Source organism: Hypanus sabinus, chromosome 5 (assembly GCF_030144855.1).
Source record: "Hypanus sabinus isolate sHypSab1 chromosome 5, sHypSab1.hap1, whole genome shotgun sequence".
Taxonomy (NCBI): Eukaryota; Metazoa; Chordata; class Chondrichthyes; order Myliobatiformes; family Dasyatidae; genus Hypanus; species Hypanus sabinus.
Window position 1 is genome coordinate 23,704,531 of NC_082710.1, and position 20,074 is coordinate 23,724,604.

Genomic DNA, 20,074 nt, shown 5'->3' on the forward strand with positions numbered 1-20,074 from the left:
CAAAGTACCTTTTAACTGAGTAACACTTTATGCATTTAAATAAAATATAGAACAAATTACTATCAATACCTTCACAGTACTGTAAAACTGTAAATTAGTTCCTAATAGTTATTAATGGAGGAACTCATCTGCCGTGTTCCTTTGATTGACAGTAACTGAACAAAATCAGTGCAGGCACATAGTGCAGATAATGGACTGCCTTCATTCAACCCTTTGGACCAGGGTTTCCCAACCTTTTTTATGCCATGGAGCCATACCATTAACTGAGGGGACTGTGGGCCCCAGGTTGGGAACTAGACAATTGCAGCCTCCAAATCTTCAGTTTCATTCAGGATGATGTTGATACCTTCGTATTTGCTAACTTGTCGCAGTGGTGAAATTACTTCATTTTCACGCCTGGCCATTTCTGGCATCTCCAAGCCTGAGTGCTTGTAAGCGTGGTGAACAAAACAGTTCTGAATTATTTTGCTGTTTTTTTCTCGCCAACTATTAGTGACAAAAATCACTTGTTTGAACACAAAGAAACATAACTGACGCTATTTAAAAACATCGCTGTAAGCACGGTGCAGTGTCTAGCAGCCATACAAGAGTACACATCTGATGCTATTTAGAAACAGTTCGGCCACAGTTTCCTACCTCAATTAAGTGGTGTAGTGTCCCAAATAAATTAAGGGAATCCTGACTATTTTCTCAAATTAATCTTTGTTCTTTAAGAGTTGTCCCAAATAAACAGCTGCCCTGATTAACCAATGGCCCATTTAACTGGAATACACTGTAATTTTAAGTTTTAAAAACAACACGTCAGGAGGAAAAGGAAAACTTGGACATATTTTTATAAAAATTAAACAAAGGTGCTAGATATTACTTGGACCATTAATCAAATGAATATAGTTAATGTTTTATTTCTCCCTTTTTTCTAGGTAGCTCAGTGGGAGGTGGGGAGCAGTTGAGGGGAAAAAATTACATTTTAACTAAGCTGTTTGCATGTCAGACAAGAATGTGCTATGAGAATTGATTCAAGCCAAAAGATGAATAAGTTCAATAGTTTGTTGGGCTGGCAAAGAGAGAAGTGTTTCCTTAATTACAAAATCATGTTAAATTTCCAATCCAATTTCTAATTTGGATGCAAGCAAATCTGTAACAAACCCATTTAAGGAAGCAGTTGCTAACTATTTGGTAAAAGATGGCATATCTGAAGACGTTGGAGAAGAAAGAGAGATGGATATGAGTCAGCAACAGGAATTTAGGGGATCATTTTTACTTTTGTAAAGGGGCAAATTTGAAGGGAAGGTGGAGAAATTAAAAGAAATTAGAGGAATTGATGTTCATACCATTAGGTTGGAACCTACCCAAACGGAAAATGGGGTACTGGTTCTCCAACCCAAGAGTTGCCTCATCCTGGCAGTAGAGGATGCTGTGGACCAACATGTTGGTATAAGGATTAGAATTTAAATGGTTGGCAGTTGGGAAATACTGCTTGTTGTGGATGGATCGAGTTTGCCTTTATATTAAATTATATCTTGGACTTACAGGAGTGGAACTTACAGTTGTAGTGAGAAACAGTAGTGCAGTGGTTTTAAAGAGGACCAGATATAAATTTTCACGAGAGAGGGTGGTTATTAATTGTAAGAACAAATTGGTAGTTGTGGAAATGGTGTGTAAAAGACTGCAGTTGGTATTTGAAAATGGAGAAGTGAATCAAAGGGCAGTTCCCCTGAAATCTTCCCCTTCGGAATGGGCACAGAAGGAAATTTTAGAAAAGAACCTTATCCGTAAGGGAGAAAAAGCCCAGGTTATTCCATTATTTCTGCTTTTGAGTGAGTGAGACTGTGGATGTTGCATTCTAGCTGCCTAGATACTTAAGCCTGGGCAGTACGATATGGAGGGCAAGCTGTTGTCTATGTAGCAAACTCCCCCTCACTATGGATTCAATGAACCAAAAGGAATGGCAGAAAACCATACAATTTGGTACCAGCAGCATTGCAGGAGTTGCCAGTCAGTGTTGAACTCAACGTAGGACTGCCTTAAGGATTTATTCCTCTGGCTTTACTCCTAAAGCCTTCCGCATGAGTGGGTATAACCACAAGGAAGCAGAGGTTTGAGATCAAATTTTTCCTTCTTCTAGTTGAGCTGCCAACCATGGCTGATGAGCCACATCTGCCTGAAGCGACTGATTTTAAGGCACTGGTAACCTGCCTTTGCCCTTTCTCCTGTCAGTAGAAAGGCTTCCCGTGGGCTTAGGAGATAAGCCACATGTGAAGCTTATCCAGGAGCTGGACTTGTTTGTTAGAGGCCATTGGTAGGTAGAGGGAGCTTGTCCTCATTACTATCCCTGGCTTTAACAACCTTGAGGAACCAAATTGTTCCTGCTTTTGATGTCTCTTGTATTTCCTACAATTGGAATACCAGAAGGTATTTGATAATTTGACAGATTAGAGATTATTACAGAAATTAACAACTCATGGCATATGGTAACCTTATAGATAGAAAATCGGTTACCAATGAAACAGTAGAGATAAATTGGTTTTTATCAGCTGGAAGAATGTAGCAAGTGGTTTGCCACAGGCAAAGGACCAGGGGCCTGAACATATTGCAAATTATGTAAATGACATAAATAACGGCACCAAGATGCAATTGCTAAATTTGCTGAAAGGTGGGAAAGCAAGTTGGAGCACAGCTTGTAAGATGACAATTGATCCTCCACTTTACAGTTAATGTAGCAGATGCTGAAGGAATAAAAGCTCCTTCCCCAGATTATCCTCTAAAAGTGCACTGCATGCCTCATCAGGCTTTTCATTATGACTTTCAAATGTGACATCAGTCTGACAACTAGGAATATTATCCAGAGGAAAGCGGGAGCTAGTTGCCATCTGCTCATTTATTACCTTAGAGCAATGACAGCGATCAAAGACCTTCCTGAGGAATGCAAGGGGGCATAACATAACCGGATGTGGGATCATAATGTATAAATCTCAAGTTTGCAGACAACACAAAATGGGAAACGATATAAAGAAGCTCCAATATAATTTAGACAAGTCGAGCAATGGACCAAATTCATGACAGATGGAGTATATCAAGGATAATTATGAAATTATTCACTTTGCTTCTGAAATATTATTATCCAAATAAGGATAGGTTAGCAAAGGGGGAGGTGCTACGAGACTCTAATGTCCTTGTACACTAGTTTGTGAAAGTAAGTATTTAGTTGCAACAAGGAGTTTCTCCAGCAGTTGGTTCTTTACTCTAGGTTACAGCATTAGCAGTCTCTTGTGTCTCCAAGTATGTTGGCTTTTGTGGCAGATGAACTTAAAGTCAATGTTGAGTTTTTGTTATATGGACAAGTACGTGTATGCACAAGTGTGGGAAAAAAAACTTATTTGCAGCATATCACAGGCACATAACATTAAGTTAGCAGCATTCACAAGTAAAACATAAACATAAATTATCTGAGTTTTTACAGAACAGAGCACTATTAGTATGAAAAATAGGAAAATTGCATCCATCTTTAAGGGCTGCCATATCAAGACCACGCCTTCTACTTGCTGCTGTCATCAGGAAGGAGGTTCAGGAGCCTCAGGATCTGTGCTACCAGGTTTAGGAACAGTTATTACCCTTCAACCACCAGGCTCTTGAACTAGAGGAGATAACTTCACTCACCCTGACACCGAACTGTGCCCAAAACCTACGGACTCACTTTCAATGACTCTTCATCTCATTCTCTTGATATTTATTGCTTACTTATTGATTATTATTCACAGAGAAGTACAGCACAGAAACAGGCCATCCCATCTCGTCCATGTCGAAAACATTTAAGCTGCCCACTCCCAGCAACCTGCACCTGGATCATAGCCCTCCATATCTGCACTATCCAAGCTTCTCTTAAACATTGAAATCAAGCTCACATGGACCACTTGTGCTGGCAACTCATTCCACACTGTCATGACCCTCTGAGTGAAGAAGTCTCCCCTCATGTTCCCCTTAAACTTTTCACCTTCCACCCTTAAGCCACTAACTCTGGTTGTAGACTCACCCAACCTCAGTGGAAAAAGCCTGCTTGTATTTACCCTATCAATACCCCTCATAATTTTGTATACCTCCATCAAATCTCCTCTCAATTTTCTTTGTTCTAAAGAATATTATTTGTTCTAAAGAATGAACTATTCAATCTTTCCTTATAACTCAGGTCCAACATCCTTGTAAATTTTCTGTGCACTCTTTCAACCTTGTATATATCTTTCCTGTAGGTAGGTGACCAAAACTGCACACAATACCCCAAATTAGTCCTCACCAACGCCTTATACAACTTCAACATAACATCCCATCTTCTGTGCTCAGTACATTGATTTATGAAGGCCAATGTGCAAAAGCTTTCTTTATGACCCTGTCTACCTATAATGCCACTTCCAATGAATTATGTACCTGTATTCCCAGATCCCTACCATTCACTGTGTAATGACTATTATTATTTTTTGTTTCTTTGTATTTGTGAATGGCCATAAGAAAGTGAATCTTAATGTTGAATATGGTGACATATATACAGTATGTACTTTGATAATAAATTTACTTTGAACTTTGAAAAAATAATTTTGCTTTTAGTGTAAAGTGATCCAAGTGATCTTAGTGCTGTTAAACTGTAGTGATGAGGGTTTTGCCATTTGGTTCAAGAACCGAATGGTTGAAGGGAAATAGATGTGGGACCCTGGCTTCTACATGTCCTACCTGACTGAAACGGCAAGAAGCTGGCATAGCTTATCTGGTGGTGGCAGAGGTCAAGTCATGACATGAATTCAAGAAGGAGGGAGACAGCAGCAGCAACAGGGAAGAGAAGTTTAAGATTAAGAATGATCATTTGCATTCTAGACCAGGCCGAAAGGTGTAAGTGTCAGAACAGCAGAGTGGGACCAGCACAGTTGCTCTTGATTGAATGGACTAAGTGGCACCTTGTTTTTTTATGATTCTTTAATTTCTTTCTTTGTATCCTGAACTGCTGGTTTTGGTGGGAGGTAATCAGGTTGGCAAATTGCTGGTGCTGTGTTAATGATTGAGCACTTGCTCTGTTTTCATGGCATCTTTGTTAAGCAATGAACACATAGACATATGCTGTTTAATTTCTGAGCATACTATTTACAAGTGCCAGTTTTTGACCAAATCCATTACAGCATTTGAGGTGAAATAATTAACTATGAAAAAGAACACAAAGAAAAGACCACGTATGACCCTAATACATGATCATGTCCTAATCTTTAATTACCCACTACTTGCCTAGAGAGAAGATAATTCTTCTTTCTATACATCAATATAAATACTTTCTGCTTAAACAAAGTATTGATAAGGAGGTGGCATTAGATAATGTACAGAACTCAAGGGATAAAGAGAATTGGGAAGTTAGTAGGAAAGGGCTATCACCGTACACAATTTTAAGAATCCTCCCACACACATAAGAACCAGTGCAGTCTGCTGTGTAACTTTTATAAGATTCTCTGCATCTGTAGGTCCTTGTTACTTCTGAAACAAGATAAATACAAATAGAACTGTTAGCAACTCATGTAAAGCACCTTTCTGACATCAAATTATATTACCATTTCCTCATGGTTGGTCAAAATCATAAAATTCACCTAATCACCATGGGAGTATGTTCACCAAATGGACTGCAGCAGATATGATGGCAATTGGGCATCTTGGGCATTTAAGAGTGAGCAGAGAATGCTGGCCTGGCCAGTGATATCCACTCTTAGACAGAATTTTAAAAAGTAGTCCAGCAGCGGCTGAAGAGAAGGCTATAACTTAAAGCATGTTCCTCTAAGAGCTTCAGTATAATTCTCCTCAATTCTTTCAGTTATACTAAAGGTCTTATGCCGGAGCCTCAAGGAGAATGTGGCAGCTGCTTGACTTAGTTCACAAATGCCTTAATGGTAGCACCTTGAAAGTTTCTGAAACCTATAAGGGATTTGCAGGTTTATGGGCAACTGCAACAGATATGTTCCTTTTAGCTGTTACTTCCACTTCCACAGACTACATCTGTGATAATCAAATAGACATTAGAGAACAATGAATAGAGTGGCTTCTGTAGAATGGCAATTGGAATAGTCTTTGGAAATCTTTGGTTGCTATCGATTAATTATCTTGTATACAGATCTGGGAGAATAAGTGTACTATATTTTATCTATTAATGAGCTTTAATGGTGGAAATGGCTTTGATTTTTTCTGGCTGGAAAAATAAAATCTCTCCAGATTTAACTGCTAAAATAGGCAAAGAAATTCATCTTGTATTCATCTAAAATTTCTTGTATTTTAAAAAACCATTTGAGGCATTACATAGAAATAAAAGGTGCTATATAAATTAACACTTGTTGATTAATTGGCTAAACTTACATTTGAAATTAAATTTGTCTTTTAGAAGTAATACATTGTAGATGTCACCCTTTATTCATGGTGAGGCAGAGTTAACATTTCAGATTAATGACCATAATTGAATAGAAAAGGTAGGTGCATCTCCATCCAGCGATACTGTGTAATCACTTGAGCATTTCCAGAATTTTTTCTGTCTTTCCAGAAATATCAGACGTGCTCACATCTACCCATGTAATCACTGGGCCATACAGAGTTGAGTACAGTGAATGACAGTTTTATCTGTATTCTATTGCTGTGATCTGATATCAATCAGTTAAAGCAAGCCGAAAGTAAACATGAGAATCCAGACTCCTTTCTTTTGGGTCTCCAAAGTGAGAGCCTAACTTTAGTGTTAACTTCTTGGTTGATCTTCCTAATCTTATCACATTTGTTTCTCATTTCCAGATATTTTTGAAATGATTTTTACAGTGTTTGCCTTTTTATAAACAGCTTGATGTATTGTTGCTTCTACTTCCACTAACTGATGAAAGAATATTTATCAGTTCATAACTACTTTACAAATCTGAATCTATGCACTGAATGTCAAGGACTGCTTCATTTTGGTTCTACAAAATAACAAAATTGCGAATACTTTGCATAACATTCAAGTAATTTTATAGCTATTAGAATCAGGTGTTTTTTCACTGATTTTCAATGTTGTGAATTTTGTTTTGTGGAAGTAATATAGTGCAAAGGAGCTGCACACAAAGAGTGTCTTTTTTTTATCAGCTGTTATAATGAAGTGAATGTTTTTCTTTTGTTTTAGATACCTGTAGTGACCTCAATTCAGAGCTCCAGAGGGTGCTGACTGGGCTGGAAAATGTAGTTTGTGGAAGGAAGAAGAGCAGCTGCAGTCTTTCAGTAGCAGAAGTAGACAGACATATAGAGCAACTCACTACTGCCAGTGAGCATTGTGACCTAGCTATAAAGGTATTCATTTACCTTGAGTTTACCTGCAGTGTGGCTTTTATCTATCTACATAGAAAACATATAAAATCTACAGCACATTCCAGGCTCTTTGGCCCTCAAAGCTGTGCGGAACATGTCCCTGCCTTAGAAATTACTAGACTTCCCTATAGCCCTCTATGTACCTATCTAAAAGTCTCTTAAAAGACCGTATTGTATCCGCCTCCACCACCGTTGCCGGCAGCCCATTCCACGCACTCACCACTCTGAGTAAAAAAACTTACCCCTGACATCACCTCTGTACCTACTCCACAGCACCTTAAACCTGTGTCCTCTTGTGGCAACCATTTCAGCCCTGGGAAAAAGCCTCTGACTACCCACATGATCAATGCTTCTCATCATCTTGTACACCTCTATCAGGTCACCTCTCATCCTCCTTTGCTCCAAGGAAAAAAGGCTGAGTTCACTCAACCTGTTTTCATAAGGCATGCTCCCCAATCCAGGCAACATCCTTGTAAATCTTCTCTGTACCCTTTCTATGGCTTTCACATCCTTCCTGTAGTGAGGCGGCCAGAACTGAGCGCAGTACGCCAAGTGGGGTCTGACCAGGTTCCTATAGAGCTGCAACATTACGTCTCGGCTCCTAAATTCAATTCCATGATTAATGAAGGCCAATGCACCGTATGCCTTCTTAACCACAGTGTCAACCTGTGCAGCTGCTTTGACTGTCCTATGGACTCGGACCCCAAGATCCCTCTGATACTCCACACTGCCAAGAGTCTTACCATTAATACTATATTCTGCCATTTTATTTAACCTTACCAAAATGAACTACTTCATATTTATCTGGGTTGAATTGTGTCTGCCACTTCTCAGCCCAGTTTTGCATCCCATCAATGTCCCGCTGTAACCTCTGACAGCCCTCCACACTATCCACAACACCTCCAACCTTTGTGTCATCAGCAAACTTACTAACCCATCCCTCCACTTCCTCATCCAGGTTTTTTATAAAAATCACGAAGAGTAAGGGTCCCAGAACAGATCCCTGAGGCACACCACTGGTCACCGACCTCCATGCAGAATATGACTCATCTACAATCACACTTTGCCTTCTGTGGGCAAGCCAGTTCTGGATCCACAAAGTAATGTTCCCTAGGATCTCATGCCTCCTTACTTTCTCAATAAGCCTTGCATGGGGTACCTTATCAAATGCCTTGCTGAAATCCATATACACTACATCTACTGCTCTTCCTTCATCAATATGTTTAGTCACATCCTCAAAAAATTCAATCAGGCTTGTAAGGCATGACCTGCCCTTGATAAAGCCATGCTGACTATTCCTAATCATATTATACCTCTCCAAATGTTCATAAATCCTGCCTCTCAGGATCTTCTCCTTCAACTTACCAACTACTAAAGTAAGACTCACTGGTCTATAACTTCCTGGGCTATCTCTACTCCCTTGCTTTAATAAAGGAACAACATCCGCAACCCTCCAATCCTCCGGAACTTCTCCCATCCCCATTGATGATTCAAAGATCATAGCCAGAGGCTCATCAATCTCCTCCCTCACCTCCCACAGTAGCCTGGGTACATCTCATCCGGTCCCGGCGACTTATCCAACTTGATGCTTTCCAAAAGCTCCAGCACATCCTCTTTCTTAATATCTACATGCTCAAGCTTTTCAGTCTGCTGCAAGTCATCACTACAATCACCAAGATCCTTTTCCATAGTGAATACTGAAGTAAAGTATTCATTAAGTACCCCTGCTATTTCCTCCGGTTCCATACACACTTTCCCCACTGTCACTCTTGATAGATCCTATTCTTTCATGTTTTATCCTCTTGCTCTTCACATACTTGTAGAATGCTGTGGGGTTTTCCTTAATCCTGCCCCTTCTCATGGCCCCTTCTGGCTCTCCTAATTTCCTTTTTAAGCTCTTTCCTGCTGGTCTTATAATCTTCTAGATCCCTAACATTACCTGGCTCTCTGTACCTTTTGTAACCTTTTCTTCTTGACTAGATTTATTACAGCCTTTGTACACCACGGTTCCTGTACCCTACCATAACTTCCCTGTCTCATTGGAACGTACATATACAGAACTTCACACAATTGTTCCCTGAACACGTGCCACATTTCTTCTGTACTTTTCCCTGAGAACATCTGTTCCCAATTTAAGCTTCTAATTTCTTGCCTCATAATTCCCCTTACTCAAATTAAACACTTTTCTAACTTGTCTGTTCCTATCTCTCTCCAATGCTATTGTAAAGGAGATAGAATTATGATCACTATCTCCAAAATGCTCTCCCGCTGTGAGATCTGACACCTGAGCAGGTTCATTTCCCAATACCAAATCAATTACAGTCTCTCCTTTTGTAGGCTTATCTACATATTGTGTCAAGAAACTTGCTGAACACACCTAACAAACTCCACCCCATCTAAATCCCTTGCTCTAGGGAGATGCCAATCAGTATTGGGGAAATTAAAAATCTCCCATCACGATAACTCTGTTGTTATTACACCTTTCCAGGATCTGTTTCGCTATCTGCTCCTTGATATCCCTGTTGCTATTGGGCGACCTATAAAAAACACTCAGTAAAGTTACTGACCCCTTCCTGTTCCTAACCTCCAACCACAGAAACTGACGACAATCCCTCCATGGCATCCACCTTTTCTGCAGCCGTGACACTATCTCTGATCAACTGTGCCGCGCCCCCACCTCTTTTGCCTCCCTCCCTGTCCTTTCTGAAACATGTAAAACCCGGCACCTGAAGTAACCATTTCTGTCACTAAGTCATCCAAGTCTCTGTAATGGTCACCACTCGGTAATGTAATTGCATTAATAACCACACCTCCAAAAATATACCTAAATGGTTGAGGAATTGCCTTTTGGTTGAAAGAGTTGAGAACAGTAATATATTGTTCTAGTCTCTTCCTTAATCTGCTTTTGCTGCACTCCCTTCCCTCGAGTCCCAATGACTTCCAGTAAAATATTAACATCAAGGCAAAGATATTTTGAGGACTTACTGAGCTTTAACTCATCTTTTATGTCTATTCTCCATTTTATCTTTGTCAATGGTTAACATATCACACATGAAAAATATTGGGTGATGTCTGAAATGAGGCTGTCTATTATGTTCAATTGGGAAAAAAATCAAAAGCTGTTAAAGTTTGGTAGCAGAGTAACACCCGAGGAATAATGATGAAGCAATGTTGTTACAGCAGTATCCAGTTGGCCAGTACAGGAACTGCTTTGCCAATTTGAGGTCCTCGTGTATGGTCCATTTTTCCAGTGCCTATGCTTATAGACAATAGGTGCAGAAGTAGACCATTCGGCCCCTCGAGTCTGCACCGCCATTCTGAGATCATGGCTGATCATTCACTATCAATACCCAGTCCCTGCCTTGACCCCATATCCCTTGATTCCCCTATCCATCAGATATCTATCCAGCTCCTTCTTGAAAGCATCCAGAGAATTGGCCTCCACCGTCTTCCGAGGCAGTGCATTCCACACCTCCACAACTCTCTGGGAGAAGAAACTCTTCCTCAACTCTGTTTTAAATAACTGACCTCTTATTCTCAATCCATGCCCTCTGGTACTGGACTCTCCCAACATCTGGAACATATTTCCTGCCTCAATCCTATCAAATCCTTTAATTATCTTAAACGTTTCAATCAGATCCCCTCTCAATCTCCTCAATTCCAGCGTGTACAAGCCCAATCTCTCCAATCTCTCTGCGTAAGACAGCCCTGCCATCCCAGGAATCAACCTAGTGAATCTACGCTGCACTTCCTCAATTGCCAGAATGTCCTTCCTTAAACCTGGAGACCAAAACTGTACACAATATTCCAGGTGTGGTCTCACCAGGGCCCTGTACAAATGCAAAAGAACATCCTTGCTCTTGTATTCAATTCCCCTTGTAACAAAGGCCAACATTCCATTTGCCCTCTTCACTGCCTGTTGCACTTGCTCATTCACCTTCATTGACTGGTGAACTAGGACTTCTAGGTCTCTTTGCATTTCTCCCTTACCTAACTCGACACCGTTCAGACAATACTCTGCCCTCTTGTTCCTGCTTCCAAAGTGGATAACTTCACATTTATTCACATTGAATGACATCTGCCAAGTATCTGCCCACTCACTCAGCCTATCCAAGTCTCCCTGTATTCTCCTAACGTCCTCTTCGCATGTCACACTGCTACCCAGTTTAGTATCGTCAGCAAACTTGCTGATATAGTTTTCAATGCCCTCATCTAAATCATATAGCAACAATCACAATTTTTAAAAAAAACTAGACGTTGTTTGCAATTCTGACAAGCATTTCTCTTTCAACCAATACTGACAATGCTGCAAATTAACTGGCATTTCATCTCTTTTTTTTTGTGGTTTATCTATGCATAAAATATCTCCTACCATTTAATGTTACAGTAAAAATGCATGTAGGTTTTGTGAATCTTGACATGTTGGTAGATGCATTCTTTAAAACGTTTTTTTTTCAAAAGTTTAGCTGAAATTTAGGATGGACTGGATTGCTAAATGAAATTATTCACCAATTTAGTACCATTTTGACTTGTTAGTGCCATACTTGAGCGTTAGAGAGATTCTTGATTCACTCAGTGCTAATATGTAATCCAGTCAAATGCAACTATGTAATGAGACAATCAGAAATCTTGTCATTCAGAATAGTGTAAAACTGATATCCTAAGCATATAAGAATATTTTCCATCCACCGTATTTGTTTTGAAGGGAAACTGGGATTTTTCTTAATTTCCTTCTCATCAATCAGCCCATACACATTATCACTTGACTTTTAAATACTGTAAGTTAGAGATCTGTCTATTTCCAGAACCTGAAATTTGCTTAATATAACTTACTGTAGTTAGTTTATTGTCATATATATCTGGATGCAATGAAATTCCTTGCTCACATTAAGTTAACAGAGTAAACAGTGTGCATGGTAATAATACATATAATAGTAACTACAGCAAAACACTTGAATGGTGCCATGTGGTCATTGCTATAACTTTGATGAATATTTTTAATAGACTGTAGAAGAAATTGAAGGAGTACTTGGACGTGATTTCTACCCAACTCTTGCTGAAGAGAGATCTCGATGGGAAAAGGAATTAGCAACTCTTCGGGAAGAAAATGAAAGCCTCACTGCTATGCTGTGTGGCAAGGAGGAAGATCTGAATAGAACAAGGGCCACCATGAATGCTATTCGTGAGGAAAGAGATCGGTTGCGTCGGAGGGCAAGTACATATTCTACTTAAAAATCTGCAATATGGACTTAACAGGAAAGCTGTTGGTTCAGGTTTCTTAATTTTGATCATTTCAATTTTTACTTTCAAGATTGTCCTGCTCTTCTGAGTATCATTCTCTCTTTTTGGACTTTCTTGGAATATTTAACAGAGCTCCCAAGACTGAGTTTCATCCTTTTTAATCCTTTGTCAGTTTCTGAATGCTCCTCGCTGAAGCTTCCAGAATTCTAGTTCTGGATGGGATGGATGCAAAGAAGGTATACTGGTTGAGGAACCTAGAATAAGGAGTAAGTCATTTTGGAATGAGACTAGCAGAAATTTTTTCACCCACAGCATGGGAAATCTTTGATTTATTTTTCATCCTTCTGCTCTGTAGCAGTTCAGTCATTGAATACATTCAAATCAGAGATCAATAGATCTTAGGTAATGAATAAAAGGAGGTGAGGAACTTGTAGGAAGTCATGCTGTGGTAGAAGAGTAGCTGAGATTTTGAATGGCAGAGCAGGCTCTTTTTCTTCTTAAGTGATCCTTCTCCTATTTCTTGTGTTCCTATCTGATGCTGTTGCTTAATTTTGTTAATGTTCAATTCTTTTGAATAAACAGTAAATTATTTGTGATATTTTAGTACTTTGTTATCTTCCTAACCTATTTCATATATTTCTTGCAATGTTTGACTCATATTTTCTGTTTTCTCATTTTGTAAGCACTCATGGCCATACACCCTCCCAGAATTAATCCTTATACTTGCACATCTACCTAATGGTTAAACTGTGATATTGCTTCAATTAAGGAACTTTGAGGATTGAACCCTAATTTCCCTCTCTGAATATTTAAACCACTAATCAGGATAAAGCAAATTTAAGATTTGAGGCTGGATGTTGTTCAGCAAAGGATTATAAACTATTAGTAGGACCTCTGTTTAATAGCCGAATACTTCCAATAAATAATCTTGACCCTTAAGTTTGTGCAATTCTTTGTGTACACAGAACAAAATCAGTAACACAAGAGATTCCGCAGATGCTGGAAATCCAGAGCAGCACGCACAAAATGCTGCAGGAACTTAGCAAAACTGGAGACTATGGAAATGAATAAACAGTTGACGTTTCAGCTGAGACCCTTGTTCAGGACTAAAATCAACACATTCTTGTGTAAATTGCAAATTTGGGTTGGGCACTTGGTCAGAAAATATGAATGTGAGCAAGATACAGAATGCAAACTGACTCTACAAAATGGTGGCACATGAAACATTATAAGGAGGTTGTGCACTTCAGCAGAATAGAAAAGTTGAATATTTGAATTGTGCGAGACCAATAGACGGCAATGCTCTGAGAGATCTGGTTTTCTGTATTCAACAAACAAGCAGTTGCAGCATGTAATTAGGAATGGAATATTGAACTTCATTGCAATGGAAATAGAATGCAAGAGTAAGCAGCTCTTGCTGAAACTTTATAGGTTAGCACATATCTGAAATATAGTTGTACCTGGAGGCTGTGGAAGTGAGCGAGGTCCTCAATGAATACTGCTCTTCAGTATTCACCAGTGAGAGGGAACTTGATGATGGTGAGGACAATATGAGTGAGGTTAATGTTCTGGAGCATGTTGATATTAAGGGAGAGGAGGTGTTGTTGTTAAAATACATTAGCACAGATAAGTCCCTGGGGCCTGACAGTGTATTCCCCAGGCTGCTCCACGAAGTGAGGGAAGAGATTACTGAGCCTCTGGCTAAGATCTTTATGTCCTCGTTGTCCACAGGAATGGTACCGGAGGATTGGAGGGAGGCGAATGTTGTCCCCTTGTTCAAAAAAGGTAGTAGGGATAGTCTGGTTAATTATAGACCAGTGAACCTTATGTCAGTGGTGGGAAAGCTGTTGGAAAAGATTCTTAGAGGTAGAATCTACGGGCTTTTAGAGAATCATGGTCTGATCAGGGACAGTCCGCATGGCTTTGTGAAGGGCAGATTGTGTCTAACAAGTCTGATAGAGTTCTTTGAGCAGGTGACCAGGCATATAGATGAGGGTAGTGCAGTGGATGTGATCCACGGTAGGCTTATTCAGAAAGTCAGAAGGCATGGGATCCGGGGAAGTTTGGCCAGGTGAATTCAGAATTGGCTTTCCTGCAGAAAGCAGAGGGTCATGGTGGAGGATCATGGTACATTCGGATTGGAGGGTTGTGACTAGTGGTGTCCCACAAGGATTCGGTTCTGGGATCTCTACTTTTCGTGATTTTTATTAACGACCTGGATGTGGGGGTAGAAGGGTGGGTTGGCAAGTTTGCAGACGACACAAAGGTTAGTGGTGTTGTGGATAGTGTAGAGGATTGTCCAAGATAGCAGAGAGACATTGATAGGATGCAGAAGTGGGCTAAGAAGTGGCAGATGGAGTTTAACCCAGAGAGGTGTGAGGTGGTACACTTTGGAAGGACAAACTCCAAGGCAGAGTACAAAGTAAATGGCAGGATACTTGGAAGTATGGAGGAGCAGAGGGATCTGGAGGTGCATGTCCATAGATCCCTGAAAGTTGCCTCACAGGTAGATAGGGTAGTTAAGAAAGCTTATGTCGTGTTAGCTTTCATAAGTCGAGGGATAGAGTTTAAGAGTTGCGAGGTAATGATGCAGCTGTATAAAACTCTGGTTAGGCCTTGGAGTACTGTGTCCAGTTTTGATCGCCTCACTATAGGAAGGATGTGGAAGCATTGGAAAGGGTACAGTGGAGATATAACAGGATGCTGCCTGGTTTAGAGAGTATACATTATGATCAGAGATTAAGGGAGCTAGGACTTTACTCTCTGGAGAGAAGGAGGATGAGAGGAGACATGATAGAGGTGTACAAGATATTAAGAGGAATAGACAGAGTGGACAGCCAGCGCCTCTTCCCCAGGGCACCACTGCTCAGTACACGAGGACTTGGCTTTAAGGTAAGGGGAAAGAAGTTCAAGGGGGATATTAGAGGAAGGTTTTCTACTCAGAGAGTGGTTGGTGCGTGGAATGCTCTGCCTGAGTCAGTGGTGGAGGCAGATACACTAGTGAAAATTAAGAGACTACTAGACAGGTATATGGAGGAATTTAAGTTGAAGGGTTATATGGGAGGCAGGGTGTAAGGGTCGGCACAGCATTATTTGCTGAAGGGCCTGTACTGTGCTATACTATTCTATGTTCTTTGCCAGAAACATTGACCTCTATAGATGCTGCTTGACCTGCTGAGATTCTCCAGCATTTTGTGTGTGTTAATCTGGATTTCCAGCATCTGCGGAACCTCTTGCGTTTAGCATTCAGATTTAACCTCTTTCAGGACAGATATACTTGGCATTGGAGGTAGTATGGGGAAGATTCGGTAGATTAATTTCTAGGATAAAAGGATTTCTTACGAAGAGAACATTAGGTCTATACACTTAAGGATTTTAGATGAATGAGACATGAAACAAACTTGTGTAAGCTTGTAGTGAGAATGTTTACTTTGGTGTGTGAATATAGAACAGGATATGTGATCACCCATTTAGGCTTAATGTGTAAAGCATTATCCTTGGAAGACAGTCTATTTTTAGAATTCTCTATTGCTGAGAGCTCTAAGTGCAATCTTTAAGAACATTCAAGACAATCATATTGAGATGTGGAATTTGTAGAGGTTAGGTTGGAAAGTATAGTTGAGGCCAGTAATCAGTCATGATCTCCAGTGGCTTGGAGGGACATATGATTATTCTTGACACAGAGTTCCTGGGGGAAAGATCCTCAAGAAATGCATATATTACTCTGAGGAATTGAAATTGAGGACCACCTTGTACTGGCTCCCTTCCTGTTTACCCTGATACCTCAGACTTTAGATACAACTCTGAGTCATGTCATCTGTAGAAATTCTCTAATATCTCAGCAATAGTTGGGTGTATAAAGGGAGGATGGGAGAATAAATACAAGGCCCTGGCGGACTACTTTGTCAAATGGTGCAAGCTGAGTCATCTGCAGCTCAACGTCAGTAAGTCAGAGGAGATGGTGATGGACTTTAGGAAGACTAATCCTGCTCTGCTTCCTGTTACTATTGATGGTGAGGGCATGGATGTGAGGAGGACCTACAGATACTTGGGGGTGAACCTGGATGACAGATGTGTAGAGCACCAACACAGAGGCTGTGTACAAGAAGGGCCAGAGTCTCCTCTATTTCCTGAGGAGAGTGAGATCTCTTGGAGTATGTAGGCTTCTCCTTCATATGTTCTATCATACAAAATTGTATGTGGTGGTGTGCTGGGGCAATAGCATCAACACAGGTTAAACTGATTAGGAAGTCTGGCTCTGTTATAGGAGTTAAACTGGACACTTGGACTGTGGTAGGGCAAAGGATCCTATGGAAAATCCTGGTAATTCTGAACAATATTTTTTACCCTCTGCATGCCACCTTTGGCTGAACAGAGGATCACTTTTAGTCATAGATTAAGAAAGCTGCACTGTTTTAAAGAGTGCTATATTCTTATCCTCGTCCATTAGGCTCTATCATGAGCAACCTATAGCTGGGGAAGTGATAACCCCCTCCTGTTAGACAGTTTGAGGTAACTTATTTTTTATTCTTATTTTTCTTTTGATATTTGTATATCTGTGCCACTTTGACACTATATTGTAATTTCCTTTGGGATCAATAAAGTATATATCTATCTTTATTGTTTATTGCTATTGTAAAATATTAATATTGCAAATTTACACAAGTTTTGTTTCTAATTTAGGTTAGAGAGCTCCAGACACGTTTACAAAGCTTGCAAGCATCTGGCCCAGCTAGTCCAAGTCGGCTGGCTGCAACCAGTCGACCGGTCAACCCCAGTACTGGTGAACTCAGCACCAGTAGTAGCAGTAATGACATCCCCATTGCGAAGGTGAGTTTTTATGGCCTTGTTCTCCACCACATTATGAATCAGCTACTGTCGTTTGGTTGCTCTGCACAAACTTTGAAGTTACCTTTGAAGGATTAATTTTTTTTTTGAAGCTCAAAGTCTTAGAGTACCCATAGAGGACGTGGAGAAAGGCAATGTTGTTGACTTGTTGACCATTATGTAGAATTAAAGAATGAAGTGTTTATCAATGGCTGATTTTGTAATATGCTGAGCTTTTACATTGTGTGAAGGGCAACTACTAATTCTGACAGTCCTTCCCTAATTGATAGGTTGCTGAACGAGTAAAGTTGTCTAAGACTAGGTCTGAATCTTCATCTTCAGATCGACCAGTTCTGGGATCAGAGATCAGTAGTATTGGAGTAAGTATTTAAAACTTCAGAAATGATGGTTCATCTAAAATGAGCTGATCACTTACTAATTTTCCATTTTACCTTTTAACCACCATCACCAATATACTAATTAACTGCTTATCTTTCTGTCTACCAGGCAACAAAATAAAATCAACTTCTTACTTTCCACTGTTCATAATTACCATGATTTGCAGTTATGCAGTTTGCTAACTTCAAGATGTAATGAAGACCAGAAATTGAGTAACATCTTATGAATCTTTAATACAGGCTCTCCCCAGGTTATGAATGCCTACACGAGCTCCCATAATATTAAATTCAGTCTCCCTCCCTCTTTCCTCCTCCCACAACTTTTAGTTATTATTCCTATTGACCTTATGTACTTTTGCTGCCGATCATTTAAATATGCTGGAGGTATGGGTACCATGTAGAGTGATTATTTTTGTGTACTTTCTAACTATGGACATCTTTCAAAAAAAAATTAAACCCATTCGTTATTTAGTGACAGCCTGTATAAAATGTTTAAATTCTAAGCACAATGAATGTAGTCAAAACTGGTAAGTCAGTGTAATAGCAGGAGAAATGTGGGGAAAAAGAGTTTAGAATAGACATCTTGGAATGCAAAGGAAATGTGTAGCAGGGTTATGAAATAGTGATTATGATCAAAATCTTCCTAAAATTGTTTTCATAATTTTGCTATGATAAGATCATAATTCATGGAGAAATAGAAGCAGTGCAGTGGGATCACTTCCCTCTAGTATTCTTTTTTTTTTGTAAGAAAATCAAAATTTAGGGTTTAGTTATGTGGGCCTAAACGTACAGCAATTTAGATTGGCTGATTACATATCCAATTTGCAATTTTATCTCTGAGCTGGACTCTGTTAAAGTAAATATATACTGTAGTTTTGATTCCTCTTATTTTCTCCCATTTTCACCTGAAGATGCTGACCATTGTTTCACAAGAAAAATATATGAATAAATGTTATATCTCATGGTAGTGTAATGCTATTACAGCACCAGCAACCTGGGTTCAATTCCCACCACTGTCTGTAAGGAGTTGTACATTCTCTCCATGACCAGTCTGATTTACTCCTACATTCCAAAGATGTACAGGCTAATAAGTTAATTGGTCACATGGTGTAACTGGGCGATGCAGGCTCATTGATCCGGAAGGGCCTGTTACTGTGCTATACCTCTAAATTTAAAAAAATTAAAATAGTTCAACATTGAGAGTCCATAGGCCATAATCCATATGAAGGAAAATTTCATGGATAAACATAATCTGATGTCAGTTATACATTTCCATATGACACCAGAGACACGTTTTAACTCCGTACCCACTCTCCGCACTGAGCTGCTTTCCTCGTCCTCATTCTCATTGGGATGCTTAGACAGTTAATGAGATATACTGCACAATTTGAGGTCCTATCCATGATTTATCTTCAGCCTTTAAATGCCGCAAAGGAAAACGTTTATTGGTTGCACAAAGTATGATCCCCAGAACAACACTGCAGGAGTACCTCAGAGGATGGCAGAGTAGTGCAGCTTCAGGGTCCCTCTGTGTTGAGTTTGCACATTCTCCCTCTCATCCTGTGGATACTCTGCTACCAAAAGTTGCCTCTTGTGTAGGTGTTCGGCAAGAGAACTGGAAGGAGTTAATGAGCATGTGAAAGAGAATAGGTTACAGCAAAGTAAGTGTGGGTATGGCATGGACTGGATGACCAAATGCTGCTCTTGGCCCAACTATCTTTAGCTGCTTCATCAATGAACTTCCATCATAAGATGTCTGTTTTTCTCTCCACAATCCCTAAAGGAACAAAGCAGACCATGTCAGCCTGCAAAGAAACCTAGATAATATTCAGGCATGAGCTGATAATTAGCAATACTTGCACTGTGCAAGGAATTCTCATTCAGATAAAGGAGCACCTAACCACTTAGCATTAGTGTTCAATAGTATTAAATTGTTGACTCTCTCAGATGCAACATTTTGTGGATAATGCTGACTAGAATTGTAGCTGGATTGGCCACAGTAATACTGTGTCTGCAAGTGCAGGTCAGAGGCTTGATATTCCTCAGTAATTAACTCACCTCTTCACTTCCCACAGCCTTTCCTCTAACTACAAGTCACAAGCTAACAATATGTGGGAATGTACTCCAGTTTTGTCTGCTTCCAAAACTTTAAGAAGCTTTATTACTATTCAGGACAAAGCAATCTAATAACTGCAACCCCATGAACCACATTATGTTTCCATTTGCTTGACCCTGTAATGTTCATGCTTTTCACCAGTATTGTATCTCAG

At 39.8% G+C, this 20,074-nt stretch overlaps 1 protein-coding gene across 3 annotated transcripts in view; it reads left to right on the forward strand.

Moving 5' to 3' along the window:
* Positions 1-20,074, forward strand: part of mcc (MCC regulator of WNT signaling pathway) — a 145,241-nt gene that overhangs the window by 89,666 nt on the left and 35,501 nt on the right. For 2 of the 3 annotated variants that reach the window (XM_059969576.1, XM_059969579.1), the window contains 4 exons: positions 7,157-7,320; positions 12,343-12,549; positions 17,263-17,409; positions 17,697-17,786. In XM_059969576.1, coding sequence (XP_059825559.1) covers positions 7,157-7,320; positions 12,343-12,549; positions 17,263-17,409; positions 17,697-17,786 — 608 coding nt within the window. The remainder of the gene's footprint in view (positions 1-7,156; positions 7,321-12,342; positions 12,550-17,262; positions 17,410-17,696; positions 17,787-20,074) is intronic. The other variant, XM_059969577.1, reaches the window with a different exon arrangement.